The sequence below is a fragment of the Oncorhynchus masou genome, chromosome 33 (assembly GCF_036934945.1).
Source record: "Oncorhynchus masou masou isolate Uvic2021 chromosome 33, UVic_Omas_1.1, whole genome shotgun sequence".
In the NCBI taxonomy this organism is placed as follows: domain Eukaryota; kingdom Metazoa; phylum Chordata; class Actinopteri; order Salmoniformes; family Salmonidae; genus Oncorhynchus; species Oncorhynchus masou.
Window position 1 is genome coordinate 5,724,622 of NC_088244.1, and position 23,861 is coordinate 5,748,482.

At 50.5% G+C, this 23,861-nt stretch overlaps 2 protein-coding genes across 2 annotated transcripts in view; one reads left to right on the forward strand and one right to left on the reverse strand.

Annotated features, from left to right (window-relative positions):
• Positions 1 to 6,077, forward strand: part of gnat2 (guanine nucleotide binding protein (G protein), alpha transducing activity polypeptide 2) — a 40,844-nt gene extending 34,767 nt beyond the window's left edge. Inside the window, exon 9 of the mRNA XM_064956242.1 lies at positions 5,516 to 6,077. The gene's annotated coding sequence lies outside the window, so the exon portion shown is untranslated. The remainder of the gene's footprint in view (positions 1 to 5,515) is intronic.
• Positions 6,078 to 6,961: 884 nt separating this feature from the next.
• Positions 6,962 to 23,861, reverse strand: part of gnai3 (guanine nucleotide binding protein (G protein), alpha inhibiting activity polypeptide 3) — a 63,476-nt gene continuing 46,576 nt past the window's right edge. The window contains exons 6-9 of the mRNA XM_064956241.1: positions 21,271 to 21,400; positions 19,896 to 20,049; positions 15,843 to 16,054; positions 6,962 to 13,596 (exon numbers count right to left, since the gene is read on the reverse strand). Coding sequence (XP_064812313.1) covers positions 15,864 to 16,054; positions 19,896 to 20,049; positions 21,271 to 21,400 — 475 coding nt within the window. The 3' untranslated portion in view covers positions 6,962 to 13,596; positions 15,843 to 15,863. The remainder of the gene's footprint in view (positions 13,597 to 15,842; positions 16,055 to 19,895; positions 20,050 to 21,270; positions 21,401 to 23,861) is intronic.

A 23,861-nucleotide genomic window follows, 5' to 3' on the forward strand; every position in this document is an offset into this window, starting at 1 on the left:
ACTATCGCTGTCCCTCCCTCCCCATCTCGACACTATCCCTGTCCCTCCCTCCCTCCCCATCTCGACACTATCCCTGTCCCTCCCTCCCTCCCCATCTCGACACTATCCCTGTCCCTCCCTCCCTCCCCATCTCGACACTATCCCTGTCCCTCCCTCCCTCCCTCCCCATCTCGACACTATCCCTGTCCCTCCCTCCCTCCCCATCTCGACACTATCCCTGTCCCTTCCTCCCTCCCCATCTCGACACTATCCCTGTCCCTCCCTCCCTCCCCATCTCGACACTATCCCTGTCCCTTCCTCCCTCCCCATCTCGACACTATCCCTGTCCCTCCCTCCCTCCCTCCCCATCTCGACACTATCCCTGTCCCTCCCTCCCTCCCCATCTCGACACCATCCCTGTCCCTCCCTCCCTCCCCATCTCGACACCATCCCTGTCCCTCCCTCCCTCCCCATCTCGACACTATCCCTGTCCCTCCCTCCCCATCTCGACACTATCCCTGTCCCTCCCTCCCCATCTCGACACTATCCCTGTCCCTCCCTCCCCATCTCGACACTATCGCTGTCCCTCCCTCCCCATCTTGACACTATCCCTGTCCCTCCCTCCCCATCTCGACACTATCCCTGTCCCTCCCTCCCTCCCCATCTCGACACTATCCCTGTCCCTCCCTCCCTCCCCATCTCGACACTATCCCTGTCCCTCCCTCCCTCCCCATCTCGACACTATCCCTGTCCCTCCCTCCCTCCCTCCCTCCCCATCTCGACACTATCCCTGTCCCTCCCTCCCTCCCCATCTCGACACTATCCCTGTCCCTCCCTCCCTCCCCATCTCGACACTATCCCTGTCCCTCCCTCCCTCCCCATCTCGACACCATCCCTGTCCCTCCCTCCCTCCCCATCTCGACACCATCCCTGTCCCTCCCTCCCTCCCCATCTCGACACCATCCCTGTCCCTCCCTCCCTCCCCATCTCGACACCATCCCTGTCCCTCCCTCCCCATCTCGACACTATCCCTGTCCCTCCCTCCCTCCCCATCTCGACACTATCCCTGTCCCTCCCTCCCCATCTCGACACTATCGCTGTCCCTCCCTCCCCATCTCGACACTATCCCTGTCCCTCCCTCCCCATCTCGACACTATCCCTGTCCCTCCCTCCCCATCTCGACACTATCCCTGTCCCTCCCTCCCTCCCCATCTCGACACTATCCCTGTCCCTCCCTCCCTCCCTCCCCATCTCGACAATATCCCTGTCCCTCCCTCCCTCCTTCCCTCCCCATCTCGACACTATCCCTGTCCCTCCCTCCCTCCCCATCTCGACACTATCCCTGTCCCTCCCTCCCCATCTCGTCACTATCGCTGTCCATCCCTCCCCATCTCGACACTATCCCTGTCCCTCCCTCCCCATCTCGACACTATCCCTGTCCCTCCCTCCCCATCTCGACACTATCCCTGTCCCTCCCTCCCTCCCCATCTCGACACTATCCCTGTCCCTCCCTCCCTCCCCATCTCGACACTATCCCTGTCCCTCCCTCCCTCCCTCCCCATCTCGACAATATCCCTGTCCCTCCCTCCCTCCTTCCCTCCCCATCTCGACACTATCCCTGTCCCTCCCTCCCTCCCCATCTCGACACTATCCCTGTCCCTTCCTCCCTCCCCATCTCGACACTATCCCTGTCCCTCCCTCCCTCCCCATCTCGACACTATCCCTGTCCCTTCCTCCCTCCCCATCTCGACACTATCCCTGTCCCTCCCTCCCTCCCCATCTCGACACTATCCCTGTCCCTCCCTCCCTCCCCATCTCGACACCATCCCTGTCCCTCCCTCCCTCCCCATCTCGACACCATCCCTGTCCCTCCCTCCCTCCCCATCTCGACACTATCCCTGTCCCTCCCTCCCTCCCCATCTCGACACTATCCCTGTCCCTCCCTCCCCATCTCGACACTATCCCTGTCCCTCCCTCCCCATCTCGACACTATCGCTGTCCCTCCCTCCCTCCCCATCTCGACACTATCCCTGTCCCTCCCTCCCTCCCTCCCCATCTCGACACTATCCCTGTCCCTCCCTCCCTCCCCATCTCGACACTATCCCTGTCCCTCCCTCCCTCCCCATCTCGACACTATCCCTGTCCCTCCCTCCCTCCCCATCTCGACACCATCCCTGTCCCTCCCTCCCTCCCCATCTCGACACCATCCCTGTCCCTCCCTCCCTCCCTCCCTCCCCATCTCGACACCATCCCTGTCCCTCCCTCCCTCCCCATCTCGACACCATCCCTGTCCCTCCCTCCCTCCCCATCTCGACACTATCCCTGTCCCTCCCTCCCTCCCCATCTCGACACTATCCCTGTCCCTCCCTCCCCATCTCGACACTATCGCTGTCCCTCCCTCCCCATCTCGACACTATCCCTGTCCCTCCCTCCCTCCCTCCCCATCTCGACACTATCCCTGTCCCTCCCTCCCTCCCCATCTCGACACTATCCCTGTCCCTCCCTCCCTCCCCATCTCGACACTATCCCTGTCCCTCCCTCCCGCCCCTTCTTGTCTCTATGCCTGGCCCTCCCTCCCTCCCCATCTCGACACTATCCCTGTCCCTCCCTCCCTCCCCATCTCGACACCATCCCTGTCCCTCCCTCCCTCCCCATCTCGACACCATCCCTGTCCCTCCCTCCCTCCCTCCCCATCTCGACACCATCCCTGTCCCTCCCTCCCTCCCCATCTCGACACCATCCCTGTCCCTCCCTCCCTCCCCATCTCGACACCATCCCTGTCCCTCCCTCCCTCCCCATCTCGACACTATCCCTGTCCCTCCCTCCCCATCTCGACACTATCCCTGTCCCTCCCTCCCCATCTCGACACTATCCCTGTCCCTCCCTCCCTCCCCATCTCGACACTATCCCTGTCCCTCCCTCCCTCCCCATCTCGACACTATCCCTGTCCCTCCCTCCCTCCCTCCCTCCCCATCTCGACACTATCCCTGTCCCTCCCTCCCTCCCTCCCCATCTCGACACTATCCCTGTCCCTCCCTCCCTCCCCATCTCGACACTATCCCTGTCCCTCCCTCCCCATCTCGACACTATCCCTGTCCCTCCCTCCCTCCCCATCTCGACACCATCCCTGTCCCTCCCTCCCTCCCCATCTCGACACCATCCCTGTCCCTCCCTCCCTCCCCATCTCGACACCATCCCTGTCCCTCCCTCCCCATCTCGACACTATCCCTGTCCCTCCCTCCCCATCTCGACACTATCCCTGTCCCTCCCTCCCCATCTCGACACTATCCCTGTCCCTCCCTCCCCATCTCGACACTATCGCTGTCCCTCCCTCCCCATCTCGACACTATCCCCGTCCCTCCCTCCCCATCTCGACACTATCCCTGTCCCTCCCTCCCCATCTCGACACTATCCCTGTCCCTCCCTCCCTCCCCATCTCGACACTATCCCTGTCCCTCCCTCCCTCCCTCCCCATCTCGACAATATCCCTGTCCCTCCCTCCCTCCTTCCCTCCCCATCTCGACACTATCCCTGTCCCTCCCTCCCTCCCCATCTCGACACTATCCCTGTCCCTTCCTCCCTCCCCATCTCGACACTATCCCTGTCCCTCCCTCCCTCCCCATCTCGACACTATCCCTGTCCCTTCCTCCCTCCCCATCTCGACACTATCCCTGTCCCTCCCTCCCTCCCTCCCCATCTCGACACTATCCCTGTCCCTCCCTCCCTCCCCATCTCGACACCATCCCTGTCCCTCCCTCCCTCCCCATCTCGACACCATCCCTGTCCCTCCCTCCCTCCCCATCTCGACACTATCCCTGTCTCTCCCTCCCTCCCCATCTCGACACTATCCCTGTCCCTCCCTCCCCATCTCGACACTATCGCTGTCCCTCCCTCCCCCATCTCGACACTATCCCTGTCCCTCCCTCCCTCCCTCCCTCCCCATCTCGACACTATCCCTGTCCCTCCCTCCCTCCCCATCTCGACACTATCCCTGTCCCTCCCTCCCTCCCCATCTCGACACTATCCCTGTCCCTCCCTCCCTCCCCATCTCGACACTATCCCTGTCCCTCCCTCCCTCCCCATCTCGACACCATCCCTGTCCCTCCCTCCCTCCCTCCCCATCTCGACACCATCCCTGTCCCTCCCTCCCTCCCCATCTCGACACCATCCCTGTCCCTCCCTCCCTCCCCATCTCGACACCATCCCTGTCCCTCCCTCCCTCCCCATCTCGACACTATCCCTGTCCCTCCCTCCCTCCCCATCTCGACACTATCCCTGTCCCTCCCTCCCTCCCCATCTCGACACTATCCCTGTCCCTCCCTCCCCATCTCGACACTATCCCTGTCCCTCCCTCCCCATCTCGACACTATCCCTGTCCCTCCCTCCCCATCTCGACACTATCCCTGTCCCTCCCTCCCCATCTCGACACTATCCCTGTCCCTCCCTCCCTCCCCATCTCGACACTATCCCTGTCCCTCCCTCCCTCCCTCCCTCCCCCATCTCGACACTATCCCTGTCCCTCCCTCCCTCCCCATCTCGACACTATCCCTGTCCCTCCCTCCCCATCTCGACACTATCCCTGTCCCTCCCTCCCCATCTCGACACTATCCCTGTCCCTCCCTCCCCATCTCGACACTATCCCTGTCCCTCCCTCCCCATCTCGACACTATCCCTGTCCCTCCCTCCCCATCTCGACACTATCCCTGTCCCTCCCTCCCCATCTCGACACTATCCCTGTCCCTCCCTCCCCATCTCGACACTATCCCTGTCCCTCCCTCCCCATCCCCATCTCGACACTATCCCTGTCCCTCCATCCCCATCTCGACACTATCCCTGTCCCTCCCTCCCCCCCATCTCGACACTATCCCTGTCCCTCCCTCCCCATCTCGACACTATCCCTCCCTCCCTCCCCATCTCGACACTATCCCTGTCCCTCCCTCCCCATCTCGACACTATCCCTGTCCCTCCCTCCCCATCTCGACACTATCCCTGTCCCTCCCTCCCCATCTCGACACTATCCCTGTCCCTCCCTCCCCATCTCGACACTATCGCTGTCCCTCCCTCCCCATCTCGACACTATCCCTGTCCCTCCCTCCCCATCTCGACACTATCCCTGTCCCTCCCAAAAGGGACAGGGATAGCCTCCCAAAAGTACCATTAAAACAGATCCAGGGCTCTATGTAATGTGCATGGCAGAAGTTCAGCTGTACAGGAGACAGCCTTCATGAAAAACGCTGCATGTCGACGTAAACCGGAAATAACCTTTACATTTCTATCGCTTCAGCTTTACACTTTGAATAGAAGACACTAATTAAGATATATTTTACTCAATACAAATGCGATCAAATATATATTAGAGCAGCTGTGAGGCATTGCAGCGTGTTCTTTTGTTCCCGTTAAGGGGACCAAAACAAAACTGAATCTGCATCTGAATCGAGTACCATTCACAAAGTTTCCCCCCCCCTCAAAAATATAACGTATGAATGTTAAAAAGATGACATATTAAATGGACTTCATTTTCTCTTCATCTCTTCAGATCTTCCATCAGCCAACTCACTGGTTTTTATTGGGCCACTGTGCTGGAGAAGGTGGACAGTTGGTGGACAACTGTTTATCCTGCTGTCATCGTCACCACCGCCGAGCCCTGGGTTCCTCGGATGCATCCCTCTACTACAACATCATCATCATCAATTCCATTTGGTAGAAAACAGAGTATCAACATTTAAAATTTTTGTTGTAAAATGTTTTAATAAAAGTGCTCCTTGGACGGCACTTATATTGTGTAACGGTACCTTTAAACCCCTGAAGCTAGTGTTTATGTTTTACCTTTAGTAGTCTCCTGCTGTTTCTCTTTAACTTGTAAAAAGTTACCAAGTTAACAGCAGATATTTGAAAATGATCATCTATTTTTAATTGAATCTATTTTAATAGCATAAACTGTGTATTGTGAGACACAAGCTTAGACTAAATAATAATAGACCAAACTCTATTTTGACCAGACCAATATATCGGAAGTACTGTGAGAAAGGGATCGTTTTGAATATTACGTTTGTTCTTATTTTTGAAGTTTAGAGACAAAATAAAGATGAATAGACTTCTCTGTACTCTGTTTTTGATAACTGAAGATTACACAGACCGTACCAGACACCGACTACACAGACCGTACCAGACACTGACTACACAGACCGTACCAGACACCGACTACACAGACCGTGCCAGACACCGACTACACAGATCGTACCAGACACCGACTACACAGATCGTACCAGACACCGACTACACAGACCGTACCAGACACCGACTACACAGACCGTACCAGACACCGACTACACAGACCGACAGACACCGACTACACAGACAGACACCGACTACACAGACAGACACCGACTACACAGACAGACACCGACTACACAGACAGACACCGACTACACAGACAGACACCGACTACACAGACAGACACCGACTACACAGACCGTACCAGACACCGACTACACAGACAGACACCGACTACACAGACAGACACCGACTACACAGACCGTACCAGACACCGACTACACAGACAGACACCGACTACACAGACACCGACTACACAGACTGTATCAGACACCGACTACACAGACCGTGCCAGACACCGACTACACAGAGAGTACTGACACCGAGAAAACAAACTGTTGATTGCAGCACTATCATTTGGATCCAGTCGATTCATGAAGTACATTGACATTTCAATTCTAAATCCAATTCTCTTCAATGAGGAAAATTAGGAATTGTGTTTACTTTCTGAATTGACCTCAACAGTGCTACTGTTCCTCTTCTGCTTGACCTGTTGTATGAGAGCAGAGTGGGTGGACCAAACGCCTTGGATAGGTAGAATTGAATCAGAACACTGTGATGACGACAGTTGAGTTGTACATAATACCGTTACATAGAACACCTGAACGATTTGTGAACATGGACATCAATATCACACTTTACCATCAGCTGGTGGTTTTATTCATTTTATTTAACCTTTAACTAGTCAAGACAGTTAAGAACAAATTATTATTATTTACAATGACGGCCTACCCCGGCCAAAACCTTTCTTAACCCGGACGACGCTGGGCCAATTGTGCGCCGCCCTATGGGACTCCCAATCACGGCCGGTTGTGATACAGCCTGGAATCGAACCAGGGTCTGTAGTGACGCCTCGAGCCCTGCGATGCAGTGCCTTAGACCGCTGCGACACTCGGGAGCCCTTGTGTTGTTTATGAAGACAAGGGATGTGTCCCAAAAGGGCATCGTAATCCCTACGGGCCCTGGTCAAAAGGGCATCCTATTCCCTACGGGCCCTGGTCAAAAGGGCATCCTATTCCCTACGGGCCCTGGTCAAAAGGGCATCCTATTCCCTACGGGCCCTGGTCAAAAGGGCATCCTATTCCTTACGGGCCCTGGTCAAAAGGGCATCCTATTCCTTACGGGCCCTGGTCAAAAGGGCATCGTATTCCCTACGGGCCCTGGTCAAAATGGCATCCTATTCCCTACGGGCCCTGGTCAAAAGGGCATCCTATTCCCTACGGGCCCTGGTCAAAAGGGCATCCTATTCCCTACGGGCCCTGGTCAAAAGGGCATCCTATTCCCTACGGGCCCTGGTCAAAAGGGCATCCTATTCCCTACGGGCCCTGGTCAAAAGGGCATCCTATTCCCTACGGGCCCTGGTCAAAAGGGCATCCTATTCCCTACGGGCCCTGGTCAAAAGGGCATCCTATTCCCTACGGGCCCTGGTCAAAAGGGCATCCTATTCCCTACGGGCCCTGGTCAAAAGGGCATCGTATACCCTACGGGCCCTGGTCAAAAGGGCATCGTATACCCTACGGGCCCTGGTCAAAAGGGCATCGTATACACTACGGGGTCTGGTCAAAAGGGCATCGTATACCCTACGGGCCCTGGTCAAAAGGGCATCGTATACCCTACGGGCCCTGGTTAAAAGGGCATCGTATACCCTACGAGCCCTGGTCAAAAGGACATCGTATTCCCTACGGGCCCTGGTGAAAAGGGCATCGTATTCACAACGGGCCCTGGTCAAAAGTAATACAAGGGAATATGGTGCCATCTATGATGCAGCCAAGGATAGAAAAACAGAGCAGAGAGTTGAAGTGCCATCAATTAATAGAGTTAATAGTAACACATCTGAACAAAGTCAACCTGAACCAGAAGTATAATGTAACCAGCTCATGTGATCCATCTACAGGGTCGCATTCATTAGTGCACACCGTTTCATAACGTAGCGAAAAAGACATTTGGCAACAGAAAAAAAAACAACCATTTCTTATTGGATAATTTCGGGTAGTCCCTTCCTGTTTCAGTGTATCTTATTCCGTTTTGGTACCTGCTGAATATGACCGTGGAATGTAAGGCATAGTTCTGACCGAGGAGGAAGTGATGACAGTCTCAAACCCAGATAGTTGGTGGCTATTTGACTAACTGTTTTCTGGACAAAATAAATGTTCAGTGGAGTTCTCCTTGGTTCCCGAACCAACCAATCATGTTTCTTATGTAACAGTAACCCCACCCATAAACCGAACCTTTCGTGGAATGACTTACTTAGTATCACATTTGTTTCTGCCTCCCATAGAAGACAGGAAAAGAAAAACGACATCTCTGCAAGTGAAGGCAGGCAGTGGGGTTCTGAGCACAGCTTTCCCCTCTGTAACAAAAACATGTTGTTACATACTCCATCTAGTTCATTGGTCCGTTCATTCTTAACAATACACTTTAGATAAAATACATCTCTTAAATCATTATAAAGGCTATAAAATATCAAGATGTGAATTACAAAATGGTCTTTCATCCAGATAAATCAATAAGTATTGTATTATAAAGTTGTGCGATAAAACTATTAATCTCACTTGACAATAATCAATATTCAATGATCAATATTATACAATAATGTGCCGTAGTGAACAAGAGTCCTAACATACAAAAATACTGTTCAATACAAAGTGGTCCATTTGTAATTTAAGTTTTGAACATGAAATAACAAATAAGGATGTAACCTAGGTAAAACGTGATGAAAGGTGAAGAGTTAGGTGCCAAATCTATTTATTTTAGTGATCCCTTTATTTTTTTGAGCAGTGTATATATAAAAAAGGTGAAATATTGACATGTTCAGCTTGGTGGTTTGGTCTGGTGTGCATACTGAGTAGACAAAACATTATGAACACCTGCTCTTTTCCACCAGACTGACCAGGTGAACGTTATCATTGTAGATGAAGGGGAGGATGTCTAAGCCTTGAGATAATTGAGACATGGATTGTGTACGTTCAGAGGGTGAATGGGCAAGACAAAAGACTTAAACCACCTAAGGTCGATGGCCACACCCCCGTGGAAAATGAATTAGCATAATAAAATACGAATATAACTTCTTTTTTTTTTAAACCTGTCAGTTTAATCTAGAGATGTTTTGTGATGTTGCTATGGATGCATCTTAATCCACCGTCGAAGTAACACTTCCTGTGGTGAAAGGTGACAAAGCGAGAGCGGCGTTTGTCAGACGTTGTAGAATAATAGTGACGACATCAACACCAGGAAATAACACATATGGAATCATGTAGTAACCAAAATAACGTGCTACATCAAAATATATTTTATATTTCAGATTCTACAAAGTAGCCACCTGTTGCCTTGATGATAGCTTTGCACACACTCTTGGCATTCTCTCAACCAGCTTCATGAGGTCACCTGGAATGATTTTCAATTAACAGGCGTGCCTTGTTAAAAGTAAATTTGTGGAATTTATTTCCTTCTTAATGCGTTTGAGACAATCAGTTGTATTGTGACAAGGTAGGTGGGAATATACAGAAGATAGCCCTATTTGGTAAAAGACCAAGTCCATGTTATGGCAAGAGCAGCTCAAATAATCGAAGAGAAACAACGGTCAATCATTACTTTAACTTTTTTCCGGTCAATCAATATGGAAAATGTCAAGAAACTTTCAAGTTTCTTCAGGTGCAGTTACAAAAACCATCAAACACTATGATGAAACTGATACTCATGAGGACCGCCACAGGAAAGGAAGACCCAAAGGTACATCTGCTGCAGAGGAAATGTTCATTAGAGTTAACTGCACCTCACATTGCAGCCCAAATAAATGCTTCACAGAGTTCAAGTAACAGACACATCTCAACATCAACTGTTCAGAGGAGACTGTGTGAATCAGGTCTTCATGGTTGAAATGCTGCAAAGAAACCATCACTAAAGGTCAGCAATAAGAAGAAGAGACTTGCTTGGGCCAAGAAACACAAGTAATGGACATTAGACTGGTGGAAATCTGTCCTTTGGTCTGATGAGTCCAAATTTGAGATTTTTGGTTCCAACTACTGTGTTTTTGTGAGACGCAGAGTAGGTGAATGGATGATCTCCGGATGTGTGGTTCCCACCGTTAAGCATGGTGGAGGAGGTGTGATGGGGTGGGGGTGCTTTGCTGGTGAAACTGTCTGTGATTTATTTAGAATTCAAGGCACACTTAACCAGCATGGCTACCACAGCATTCTGCAGCAATACACCATCCCATCTGGTTTGCATTTAGTGGGACTATCATTTGTTATTCAACAGGACAATGACCCAACACACCTTCAGACTGTGTTAGGGCTATTTGACCAAGAAGGAGAGTGATGGAGTGCTGCATCAGATGACCTGGCCTCCACAATCCCCTGACCTCAACCCAATTGAGATGGTTTGCGATGAGGAAAAGCAGCCAACAAGTGCTCAGTATATGTGGAAACTCCTTCAAGACTGTTGGAAAAGCATTCCAGGTGAAGCTGGTTGAGAGAATGCCAAGAGTGTGCAAAGCTGTCATCAAGGAGGCTACCATGAAGAATCTAAAATCTAAAATATATTTTAATTTGTTTAACACTTTTTTTGAGTTAGTACATGATTCCATATGTGTTATTTCATAGTTTGATGTCTTCACTATTATTCTACAATGTAGAAAATAGTAAAAATAAAGAAAAACCCTTGAATGAGGTGTGTCCAAACTTTGGACTGGTACTGTACATGTTTCCTGATCTTTTTATATCTCAGATATAAGTAGGTGCCAGGTTTGTGTCAAGAACTGCAACTCTGCTGAGGTTTTTCACACTCAACAGTTTCCCATGTGTATCAAGAATGGTCCACCACCCAAAGGACATTCAGCCAATTTAACACAACTGTGGGAAGCATTGGAGTCAACATGGGCCAGCATCCTTGTACAATGCTTTCGACACCATTCCCCGGTGATTTGAGGCTGTTCTGAAGGCAAAGGAGTTGCAACTCAATATGAGGAAGTTGTTCTTAATGTTTTGTACACTCAGTGTATACCAGTATTGTGTCAATCTATAGATGGGAGCACTGGAATTTTACCTTTATTTAACCAGGCAAGTCAGTTAGAAATAAATTCTTATTTTCAATGACGGCCTGGGAACAGTGGGTTAACTGCCTGTTCAGGGGCAGAACGACAGATTTTGTACCTTGTCAGCTCGTGGATTTGAACTTGCAACCTTTTGATTACTAGTCCAATGCTCTAACCACTAGGCTATCCTGCCGCCCTGGCTTGGGAATGCAGAGAAGGGATAGATTCCAAAGACACCCTATTCCCCTATGTAGTGCACTATGATTTAGATGCACTATTGTAAAGTGGCTGTTCCACTGGATGTCAGAAGGTGAATTCACCAATTTGTAAATCGCTCTGGATAAGAGCGTCTGCTAAATGACTTAAATGTAAATGTACTCTGGTCGAAGGTATTGCACTACATAGGGGATTGGGTGTCATTTGGGACACAGACAATGATGATTTGTGTGATTTGTTGGTTACGAAATCAACCAAATGCCATAAAAACATCACTCCACTCTACCTACACTGAACAAAAATATCAAACGCAACATGCAACAATTTCAAGAGATGTTCACTGGAGTTACCGGTCATATAAGGAAATCAGTCAATTGAAATAAATTCATTAGGCCCTAATCTATGGATTTCACATGACTGGGAATACAGATATGGGTCTGTGGAGCAGAAAACCAGTCAGTATCTGGTGTGACCACCATTTGCCATGGGACACTCTGTTCACAATGCCTCATCTCCTTCACACAGAGTTGATCAGGATGTTGATTGGTGGGGAATGTTGTTCCACTCCTCTTCATTGGCTGTGCGAAGTTGCTGGATATTGGCCGGAACTGGAACACGCTGTCGTACACGTCGATCCAGAGCATCTTAAACATTCTAAATGGGTGGCAGCATGCAGGTCATGGAATAACTGGGAAATGTTCAGCTTCCAGAAATTGTGTATAGATCCTTGTGACAGATCCGTGCATTATCTTGCTGAAACATGAGGGGGTGGCGGTGGGTGAATGGCACGACAACGGGCCTCAGGATCTCGTCACGGTATTTCAGTGCATTCAAATTGTCACCAATAAAATGCAATTGTGTTCGTTGTCCGTAGTTAATGCCTGCCCATATCATAACCCCACCGCCACCATGGGGCACTCTGTTACCAACGTTGACTTCAGCAAACCGCTGAAAGACGCCATACACTCTCTGTCTGCCATCTGCTCGGTACAGTTGAAACCAGGATTTATCTGTGAAGAGCACACTTCTCCAGCGTGCCAGTGGCCATCGAAGGTAAGCATTTGCCCATTGAAGTCGGTTACTGACGCCGAACTGCAGTCAGGTCAAGGCTAAGTAGATGAGCTTCCCTGAGAAGCACAAACCCACAGTTGCATCAGCTGTCCGGCTCGTCTCAGACGATCCTGATGGGGAAGAAGCCAGATGTGGAGGTCCTGGGCTGACGTGGTTCACACGTGGTCTGCGGTTGTGAGACCGGATGGACGAATTGGCAAATTCTCTAAAACGACGTTGGAGATGAGAAATTAACATTAAATTCTCTGGCAATAGCTTTGGTGGACAGTCCTGCAGTCAGCATGCCAATCGGTCTCCTAAAACTTGGGTCATCTGTGACATTGTGTTGTGTGACAAAACTGCACCTTTACGACATATCTTATATTACCCCAGCACAAGGTGCACCTATGTAATGATCATGCTGTTTAATCAGTATCTTGATATTCCGCACCTGTCGGGTGGATGGATTATCTTGGCAAAGGAGAAATGCTCACTAACAAAGATGTAAACAAAATTCTGCACCAAATATTTTGAGAAATAAACTTTTTGTGCGTATGGAAAATGTCTGGGATCTTTAATTTCAGCTCATGAAACATGGGAACAACACTTTATATGTTGCGTTTCTATATTTTTGTTCAGTGTAAATTATCTGGAACTAAAAACAGAAGTATTCTGTAGTCTGACTTGGCAGTTCCCATAGAAGACACAGTGACTATATTTCACTGCTTAAGGTTTCCCCCACAGTTCAGCTCTGTCCTGAGCTCAGTGTATCAGAGGGTTGAGAACATGGAGAAAAAAAAGTGGTAAAACGGAAACAATCCCAGAATGCAGTATTCATCATCCGCTGTATTCAGCATGGCAACCAACAGTCTCAATCGTTGGTTCTCTCCATAATCTTCTTCTACTTCCGCGATCATCTAATGCAAATGTCCCAAGTCATCTCATATCATCATCTCCTTCCACGAGGCTCACGGTCCACCAGACACCTACAGAAGAGGAAGAGAGAGGATAAAAGTGAACCATTAGAAAAAAAATACATATCTATGACTGCATCCAATCTGTGCTGACATCACAATGAAGCACGCCCCCCTCATGAATACAAGCTGTCCTGACATCACAATGAAGCACGCCCCCCTCATGAATCCAATCTGTGCTGACATCACAATGAAGCACGCCCCCCTCATGAATCCAAGCTGTCCTGACATCACAATGAAGCACGCCCCCCTCATGAATCCAATCTGTGCTGACATCACAATGAAGCACGCCCCCTCATGAATCCAAGCTGTGCTGACATCACAATGAAGCACGCCCCCCTCATGAATCCAAGCTGTCCTGACATCACAATGAAGCACGCCCCCTCATGAATCCAATCTGTGCTGACATCACAATGAAGCACGCCCCCCTCATGAATCCAAGCTGTGCTGACATCACAATGAAGCACGCCCCCTCATGAATCCAAGCTGTGCTGACATCACAATGAAGCACGCCCCCTCATGAATCCAAGCTGTCCTGACATCACAATGAAGCACGCCCCCTCATGAATCCAAGCTGTGCTGACATCACAATGAAGCACGCCCCCTCATGAATCCAAGCTGTCCTGACATCACAATGAAGCACGCCCCCTCATGAATCCAAGCTGTGCTGACATCGCAATGAAGCACGCCCCCTCATGAATCCAAGCTGTGCTGACATCGCAATGAAGCACGCCCCCTCATGAATCCAAGCTGTGCTGACATCGCAATGAAGCACGCCCCCCTCATGAATCCAAGCTGTCCTGACATCACAATGAAGCACGCCCCCCTCATGAATCCAAGCTGTGCTGACATCACAATGAAGCACGCCCCCCTCATGAATCCAAGCTGTCCTGACATCACAATGAAGCACGCCCCCCTCATGAATCCAAGCTGTGCTGACATCGCAATGAAGCACGCCCCCCTCATGAATCCAAGCTGTGCTGACATCGCAATGAAGCACGCCCCCCTCATGAATCCAAGCTGTCCTGACATCACAATGAAGCACGCCCCCCTCATGAATTGCTTCATTACAACACCTACACATGCTGCCACTGAATCAAACAATCAAGAGGACAAAGAATCTGTAACATACAGTCATCTTGGCATTCTGCGGACTATCCAGTCCTTTTAGATATTACCCAAATGCCCCAAAAATAAAATAAAAACCTTCTGCAGCTTTAACCAATAACAGGTGTATATCTACAGTGATTCAGTATGTACAACGTTCAAAAGGTCACCATCCTGAAGCTCCCTGTCACCTCCTTAGAGGCCAAACCCAAACAGTTCTCACAGCTAGGACATGTTTGAGTCCTCATAGTTGTGGGTTCAATCCCCCGCTAGCCTTTCTGTGGGTTCAATCCCCCCGCTAGCCTTTTTTATGGTTCAATGCCCCCGCTAGCCTTTTTTATGGTTCAATCCCCCCGCTAGCCTTTTTTATGGTTCAATCCCCCCGCTAGACTTTCTATGGGTTCAATCCCCCCGCTAGACTTTCTATGGGTTCAATCCCCCCGCTAGCCTTTCTATGGGTTCAATCCCCCCACTAGCCTTTCTGTGGTTCAATCCCCCCACTAGCCTTTCCGTGGGTTCAATCCCCCCACTAGCCTTTCTGTGGGTTCAATCCTCCCCGCTAGCCTTTCTATGGGTTCAATCCCCCCCGCTAGCCTTTCCTATAGCAAAAAAATACATGAGGTTGGAATTCCACAAGTCAAAGGTCACTGACCTAAAGATTCCTGCTCCGCCTCAGTAGAGTCCACACTCCTTGAGGTTGATCTACAGGAAAGGGTAGGTGCTAGGGGGTAAGGGTTGATTTGGTACTGACCTGAAGATCCATGGTCCCCCCTCAGTAGAGTCCACACTCCTTGAGGTTGATCTACAGGAAAGGGTAGGTGCTAGGGGGTAAGGGTTGATTTGGTACTGACCTGAAGATCCATGGTCCCCCCTCAGTAGAGTCCACACTCCTTGAGGTTGATCTACAGGAAAGGGTAGGTGCTAGGGGGTAAGGGTTGATTTGGTACTGACCTGAAGATCCATGGTCCCCCCTCAGTAGAGTCCACACTCCTTGAGGTTGATCTACAGGAAAGGGTAGGTGCTAGGGGGTAAGGGTTGATTTGGTACTGACCTGAAGATCCATGGTCCCCCCTCAGTAGAGTCCACACTCCTTGAGGTTGATCTACAGGAAAGGGTAGGTGCTAGGGGGTAAGGGTTGATTTGGTACTGACCTGAAGATCCCTGGTCCCCCCTCAGTAGAGTCCACACTCCTTGAGGTTAATCTTGATGATGACATCTGTGACGGCGTCGAACACGAACTGAACGTTCTTGGTGTCGGTGGCGCAGGTGAAGTGGGTGTAGATCTCTTTAGTGTCCTTCCTCCTGTTCAGATCCTCAAACTGACACTGGATGTAGGCTGCTGCTTCCTCATATGTACTGGCTCCTGTAGTAATAATAATAGTGCATTATGGGTACTGTAGTATACTGGATGTAGGCTGCTGCTTCCTCATATGTACTGGCTCCTGTAGTAATAATAATAATAGTACATTATGGGTACTGTAGTATACTGGATGTAGGCTGCTGCTTCCTCATATGTACTGGCTCCTGTAGTAATAATAATAGTGCATTATGGGTACTGTAGTATACTGGATGTAGGCTGCTGCTTCCTCATATATACTGGCTCCTGTAGTAATAATAATAATAGTGCATTATGGGTACTGTAGTATACTGGATGTAGGCTGCAGCCTCCTCATATTAAGCTCCATCTAACTACTTAGATAAACATATGAATGATCTGTTGCACAACGTTCGTCGCAGGTGTTGGTAACTGGTTCGCCATACACCTGCGCAGGTATGTCACATGTTTACCCAAGTAGTTAGATGGTTTGTCATGAAATGTATTAGATAGACATAGACATAGATAGACATAGATAGATAGACATGCTTCTAATACCCGTACATTATTGACTGACAATTTTGGTAAATAGTATGGTCTACAGCTTATCATGCGGTATTCTGACTCAGGCAAGCAGAACCTTGAGACTAAATATTCTATCTTATTGGATCTCTCCTATTGGCACAATGCAGCGTGTTCGTCTTCTTCTTCTTATTGGATCTCTCCTATTGGCACAACAGCAGCGCGTTCGTCTTCTTCTTCTTATTGGATCTCTCCTATTGGCACAACAGCAGAGCGTTCGTCTTCTTCTTCTTATTGGATCTCTCCTATTGGCACAACAGCAGAGCGATCGTCGTCTTCTTCTTATTGGATCTCTCCTATTGGCACAACAGCAGAGCGATCGTCGTCTTCTTCTTATTGGATCTCTCCTATTGGCACAACAGCAGAGCGATCGTCGTCTTCTTCTTATTGGATCTCTCCTATTGGCACAACAGCAGAGCGTTCGTCGTCTTCTTCTTATTGGATCTCTCCTATTGGCACAACAGCAGAGCGTTCGTCTTCTTCTTCTTATTGGATCTCTCCTATTGGCACAACAGCAGCGCTTCGTCTTCTTCTTCTTATTGGATCTCTCCTATTGGCACAACAGCAGAGCGTTCGTCTTCTTCTTCTTATTGGATCTCTCCTATTGGCACAACAGCAGAGCGATCGTCGTCTTCTTCTTATTGGATCTCTCCTATTGGCACAACAGCAGAGCGTTCGTCTTCTTCTTCTTATTGGATCTCTCCTATTGGCACAACAGCAGAGCGTTCGTCGTCTTCTTCTTATTGGATCTCTCCTATTGGCACAACAGCAGAGCGATCGTCGTCTTCTTCTTATTGGATCTCTCCTATTGGCACAACAGCAGAGCGATCGTCGTCTTCTTCTTATTGGATCTCTCCTATTGGCACAACAGCAGAGCGTTCGTCTTCTTCTTCTTATTGGATCTCTCCTATTGGCACAACAGCAGCGCGTTCGTCTTCTTCTTCTTATTGGATCTCTCCTATTGGCACAACAGCAGAGCGTTCGTCTTCTTCTTCTTATTGGATCTCTCCTATTGGCACAACAGCAGAGCGATCGTCGTCTTCTTCTTATTGGATCTCTCCTATTGGCACAACAGCAGAGCGTTCGTCTTCTTCTTCTTATTGGATCTCTCCTATTGGCACAACAGCAGAGCGATCGTCATCTTCTTCTTATTGGATCTCTCCTATTGGCACAACAGCAGAGCGTATTGGCCATATCCCCGGTGACTGGAACGTTTTTTTTTTCAGCACAATAATTTTGTCCTTCAGGCTAGATGGACGTCATAGCCTACTTCTCCCCTTTTCATAGGCCGCAAAAAATACAGCTCCCTCAAGCTTGAAACCCACGCGCCGCCTATGACTCCTTGTATTATATATAGCAGATCAAAGACTGGTCGCAGAGACAATGTCAACGGATATCGGTAGTAGAAAGGCAAGCCAAAGCAAAACTTCTGGGAAGTTCCGAAAAAAGCCAACCAAATAAAGATGCTTGATTTAGTTGTCCAGGTAACCATGGAACCAATGGAATGGTCCCAAAACAGGAAACAACAGGTTCGAACAGCTTTTTCAATACTGCCTTTGTGCTTTAAAAAAAAAAAGTACACAAACTAGTTGAATCAGGAACATCTCAAACACTTCCAAGTATTTCACATCATGTATGTGTTGTGTGTGTGTGTGTGTGTATTCTTCACATGTGCACAGGTGTGTGTGTGTGTGTTACAGTTGAAGTCAGAAGTTTACATACACCTTAGGCAAATGCATTTAAACTCAGTTTTTCACAATTCCTGACATTAAATCCTAAAAAAACATTCCCTGTCTTAGGTCAGTTAGGATCACCACTTTATTTTAAGAATGCGAAATGTCAGAATAATAGTAGAGAGAATGATTTATTTCAGCTTTTATTTATTTCATTACACTCCCAGTGGGTCAAAGTTTACATAAACTCAATTAGTATTTGGTAACATTGCCTTTAAATTGTTTAACTTGGGTCAAACGTTTTGAGTCTCCTTCCACAACCTTCCCACAATAAGTTGGGTGAATTTTGGCCCATTCCTCCTGAAAGAGCTGGCGTAACTGAGTAAGGTTTGTAGGCCTCCTTGCTCAAACACGCCTTTTCAGTTCTACCCACAGATTTTCTATAGGATTGAGGTCAGGGCTTTGTGATGGCCACTCCAATACCTTGACTTTGTTGTCCTTAAGCCATTTTGCCACAACTTCGGAAGTATGCTTGGGGTCATTGTTCATTTGGAAGACCCATTTGCGACCAAGCTTTAACTTCCTGACTGATGTCTTGAGATGTTGCTTCAATATATCCACATAATTTTCCGACCTCACGATGCCATTGATTTTGTCACGTGCACCAGACCCTCCTGCAGCAAAACACCCAAGAACATGATGCTGCCACCCCCGTGCTTCACGGTTGGGATGGTGTTCTTCAGCAAACAACCCTCCCCCTTTTTCCTCCAAACATAACGATGGTCATTATGGCCAAACAATTCTATTTTTTGTTTCATCAGACCAGAGGACATTTCTCCAAAAAGTACGATGTGTGTCCCCATGTGCAGTTGCAAACCGTAGTCTGGCTTTTTTATGGCGGTTTTGGAGCAGTGGCTTCTTCCTTGCTGAGCGGCCTTTCAGGTTATGTCGATATAGGACTCGTTTTAATGTGGATATAGATACTTTTGTACCCGTTTCCTCCAGCATCTTCACAAGGTCCTTTGCTGTTGTTCTGGGATTGATTCACACCAAAGTACGTTCATCTCTAGGAGACAGAACGCGTCTCCTTCCTGTGAGGTATGACGGCTGCGTGGTCCCATGGTGTTAATACTTGCATACTACTGTTTGTACAGATGAGCGTGGTACCTTCAGGCGTTTGTGGAGGTCTTCAAACTTGTGGAGGTCTTTCTTTAGATTTTCCCATGATGTCAAGCAAAGAGGCACTGAGTTTGAAGGTAGGCCTTGAAATACATCCACAGGTACACCTCCAATTGATTCAAATGATGTCAATTGGCCTATCAGAAGCTTCTAAAGCCATGACATAATTTTCTGGAGTTTTCCAAGCTGTTCAAAGGCACAGTCAACTTAGTGTAAACTTCTGACCCACTGGAATTGTCATACAGTGAATTATAAGGGAAATAATCTGTCTGTAAACAATTGTTGGAAAAATGACTTGTGTCATGCACAAAGTAGATGTCCTAACCGACTTGCCAAAACTATAGTTTGTTAACAAGACATTTGTGGAGTGGTTAAAAAACGAGTTTTAATGACTCCAACATAAGTGGATGTAAACCTCTGACTTCAACTGTACTTGTAGTCTGCTTATCACCCACCTGCGTACTCAGGGTAACAGATGGTGAGTGGACTCCTGGCAATCTTCTCCTCAAACAGATCCTTCTTGTTGAGGAAGAGGATGATGGAGGTGTCTGTGAACCACTTGTTGTTGCAGATGGAGTCAAACAGCTTCATGCTCTCATGCATACGGTTCTATAGAGGAGACCCGGAAACACAGTGTGGAATCAGAACAGGATAACAGCAGAGCTGGGCGACATGGACATAAAAGTCATGTCGTGATAAACTATTTAGCTTGCTAACAATAAATACAACTACAACAGAAAAATGTAAAGTTGTCTTCCAGCGCCAAGTTAGACAACTGAGAGGGCAGCCTTTGATTAAAAAAGTTATCTATTTGCTCTCGCATTTCCCGAGAACGGAAGGTTCATATTTTGATATGCAAAATGTCAAAATAGGATCCAGAATGATCAGATTAATTCTGGGCTTTTCAGAGAATTTGCCGACATCTTTACGCATATTGACTTGGAATTGTCTTTAACATTCACCATCTGAGGAAGTGGGAACTCAAAACACTTTCTAACAATAAATAGGATTTTGTTGCTACAGTGTATTTAAAAAATGTTTACATAAATGTACACATACCAAATGTTCATGTACGTTGCCTTCAGAAACTATTCATACCCTTAGACTTATTCTACATTTTGTTGTGTTACAGCCTCAAGCCTGTTACAGAAACTGTGACTCTCCTATCTGTAACTACAACATTAGTTGTATTTTGAGCAATGGTCATATGCTTGTGCTTTCAGAATGCATCTCTCCCTCCTCTGTGCTCACAGTGGGGAGAGGGGTGAGAGTGGCCCGCACCTCTTCCTCACCACCTCTCCCTCATCACCTCTCCCTCATCACCTCTCCCTCATCACCTCTCCCTCATCACCTCTCCCTCAACACCTCTCCCTCAACACCTCTCCCTCAACACCTCTCCCTCAACACCTCTCCCTCACCACCTCTCCCTCACCACCTCTCCCTCACCACCTCTCCCTCACCACCTCTCCCTCACCACCTCTCCCTCACCACCTCTCCCTCATCACCTCTCCCTCATCACCTCTCCCTCATCACCTCTCCCTCACCACCTCTCCCTCACCACCTCTCCCTCACCACCTCTCCCTCATCACCTCTCCCTCAACACCTCTCCCTCAACACCTCTCCCTCAACACCTCTCCCTCAACACCTCTCCTCCAGACTTAACTGAAGACCCCTCTCCCTTTCTCCACCCCTCCCTGCTCTCCCTCCTCGTCCTTTGCCAGCAGCAGGTCATAATCGCTGAGCTCCACACAGATGATAAATGGTCACACCCTCCCTCAGCACCCCTCACCCACTCTCCACCCCTCCCTGTTCTCCCTCCTCTCTCCTTACCATCTCTTCGTCCTCTGCCAGCACCAGGTCATAGTCACTGAGCGCCACACAGAAGATAATAGATGTCACGCCCTCAAAGCAGTGGATCCACTTCTTCCTCTCAGAACGCTGGCCGCCCACGTCAAACATCCTGAAGGGAAACAAAGGGGAGCAGGGTTAGGGGGAGGTGACTCAGCAGGGTAAGGGGGAGGTGACTCAGCAGGGTAAGGGGGAGGTGACTCAGCAGGGTAAGGGGGAGGTGACTCAGCAGGGTTAGGGGGAGGTGACTCAGCAGGGTTAGGGGGAGGTGACTCAGCAGGGTTAGGGGGAGGTGACTCAGCAGGGTTAGGGGGAGGTGACGCAGCAGGGTAAGGGGGAGGTGACGCAGCAGGGTTAGGGGGAGGTGACGCAGCAGGGTTAGGGGGAGGTGACGAGCAGGGTTAGGGGGAGGTGACGCAGCAGGGTAAGGGGGAGGTGACTCAGCAGGGTTAGGGGGAGGTGACTCAGCAGGGTTAGGGGGAGGTGACTCAGCAGGGTTAGGGGGAGGTGACGCAGCAGGGTTAGGGGGAGGTGACGCAGCAGGGTTAGGGGGAGGTGACGCAGCAGGGTTAGGGGGAGGTGACGAGCAGGGTTAGGGGGAGGTGACGCAGCAGGGTTAGGGGGAGGTGACGCAGCAGGGTAAGGGGGAGGTGACTCAGCAGGGTTAGGGGGAGGTGACGCAGCAGGGTTAGGGGGAGGAGACGCAGCAGGGTTAGGGGGAGGTGACGCAGCAGGGTTAGGGGAGGTGACGCAGCAGGGTTAGGGGGAGGTGACGCAGCAGGGTTAGGGGGAGGTGACGCAGCAGGGTTAGGGGGAGGTGACGCAGCAGGGTTAGGGGGAGGTGACGCAGCAGGGTTAGGGGGAGGTGACTCAGCAGGGTTAGGGGGAGGTGACTCAGCAGGGTTAGGGGGAGGTGACTCAGCAGGGTTAGGGGGAGGTGACTCAGCAGGGTTAGGGGGAGGTGACGCAGCAGGGTTAGGGGGAGGTGACGCAGCAGGGTTAGGGGGAGGTGACGCAGCAGGGTTAGGGGGAGGTGACGCAGCAGGGTTAGGGGGAGGTGACGAGCAGGGTTAGGGGGAGGTGACTCAGCAGGGTTAGGGGGAGGTGACGCAGCAGGGTTAGGGGGAGGTGACGCAGCAGGGTTAGGGGGAGGTGACGCAGCAGGGTAAGGGGGAGGTGACTCAGCAGGGTAAGGGGGAGGTGACTCAGCAGGGTAAGGGGGAGGTGACTCAGCAGGGTTAGGGGGAGGTGACGCAGCAGGGTAAGGGGGAGGTGACTCAGCAGGGTAAGGGGGAGGTGACGCAGCAGGGTAAGGGGGAGGTGACGCAGCAGGGTAAGGGGGAGGTGACTCAGCAGGGTAAGGGGGAGGTGACGCAGCAGGGTTAGGGGGAGGTGACGCAGCAGGGTTAGGGGGAGGTGACCCCAGCAGGGTTAGGGGGAGGTGACTCAGCAGGGTTAGGAGGAGGTGACTCAGCAGGGTTAGGGGGAGGTGACTCAGCAGGGTAAGGGGGAGGTGACGCAGCAGGGTTAGGGGGAGGTGACGCAGCAGGGTAAGGGGGAGGTGACGCAGCAGGGTAAGGGGGAGGTGACGCAGCAGGGTAAGGGGGTGGTGACGCAGCAGGGTAAGGGGGAGGTGACTCAGCAGGGTAAGGGGGAGGTGACGCAGCAGGGTAAGGGGGAGGTGACGCAGCAGGGTAAGGGGGAGGTGACTCAGCAGGGTAAGGGGGAGGTGACTCAGCAGGGTTAGGGGGAGGTGACCCCAGCAGGGTTAGGGGGAGGTGACTCAGCAGGGTTAGGGGGAGGTGACGCAGCAGGGTTAGGGGGAGGTGACTCAGCAGGGTAAAGGGGAGGTGACGCAGCAGGGTTAGGGGGAGGTGACGCAGCAGGGTTAGGGGGAGGTGACGCAGCAGGGTTAGGGGGAGGTGACTCAGCAGGGTAAGGGGGAGGTGACTCAGCAGGGTAAAGGGGAGGTGACGCAGCAGGGTAAGGGGGAGGTGACTCAGCAGGGTTAGGGGGAGGTGACTCAGCAGGGTTAGGGGGAGGTGACGCAGCAGGGTTAGGGGGAGGTGACGCAGCAGGGTTAGGGGGAGGTGACGCAGCAGGGTTAGGAGGAGGTGACGCAGCAGGGTAAGGGGGAGGTGACTCAGCAGGGTAAGGGGGAGGTGACGCAGCAGGGTTAGGGGGAGGTGACTCAGCAGGGTTAGGGGGAGGTGACGCAGCAGGGTAAGGGGGAGGTGACTCAGCAGGGTTAGGGGGAGGTGACTCAGCAGGGTTAGGGGGAGGTGACGCAGCAGGGTTAGGGGGAGGTGACTCAGCAGGGTTAGGGGGAGGTGACTCAGCAGGGTTAGGGGGAGATGACTCAGCAGGGTAAGGGGGAGGTGACTCAGCAGGGTTAGGAGGAGGTGACGCAGCAGGGTAAGGGGGAGGTGACTCAGCAGGGTAAGGGGGAGGTGACTCAGCAGGGTTAGGGGGAGGTGACTCAGCAGGGTAAGGGGAGGTGACTCAGCAGGGTTAGGAGGAGGTGACGCAGCAGGGTTAGGGGGAGGTGACTCAGCAGGGTTAGGGGGAGGTGA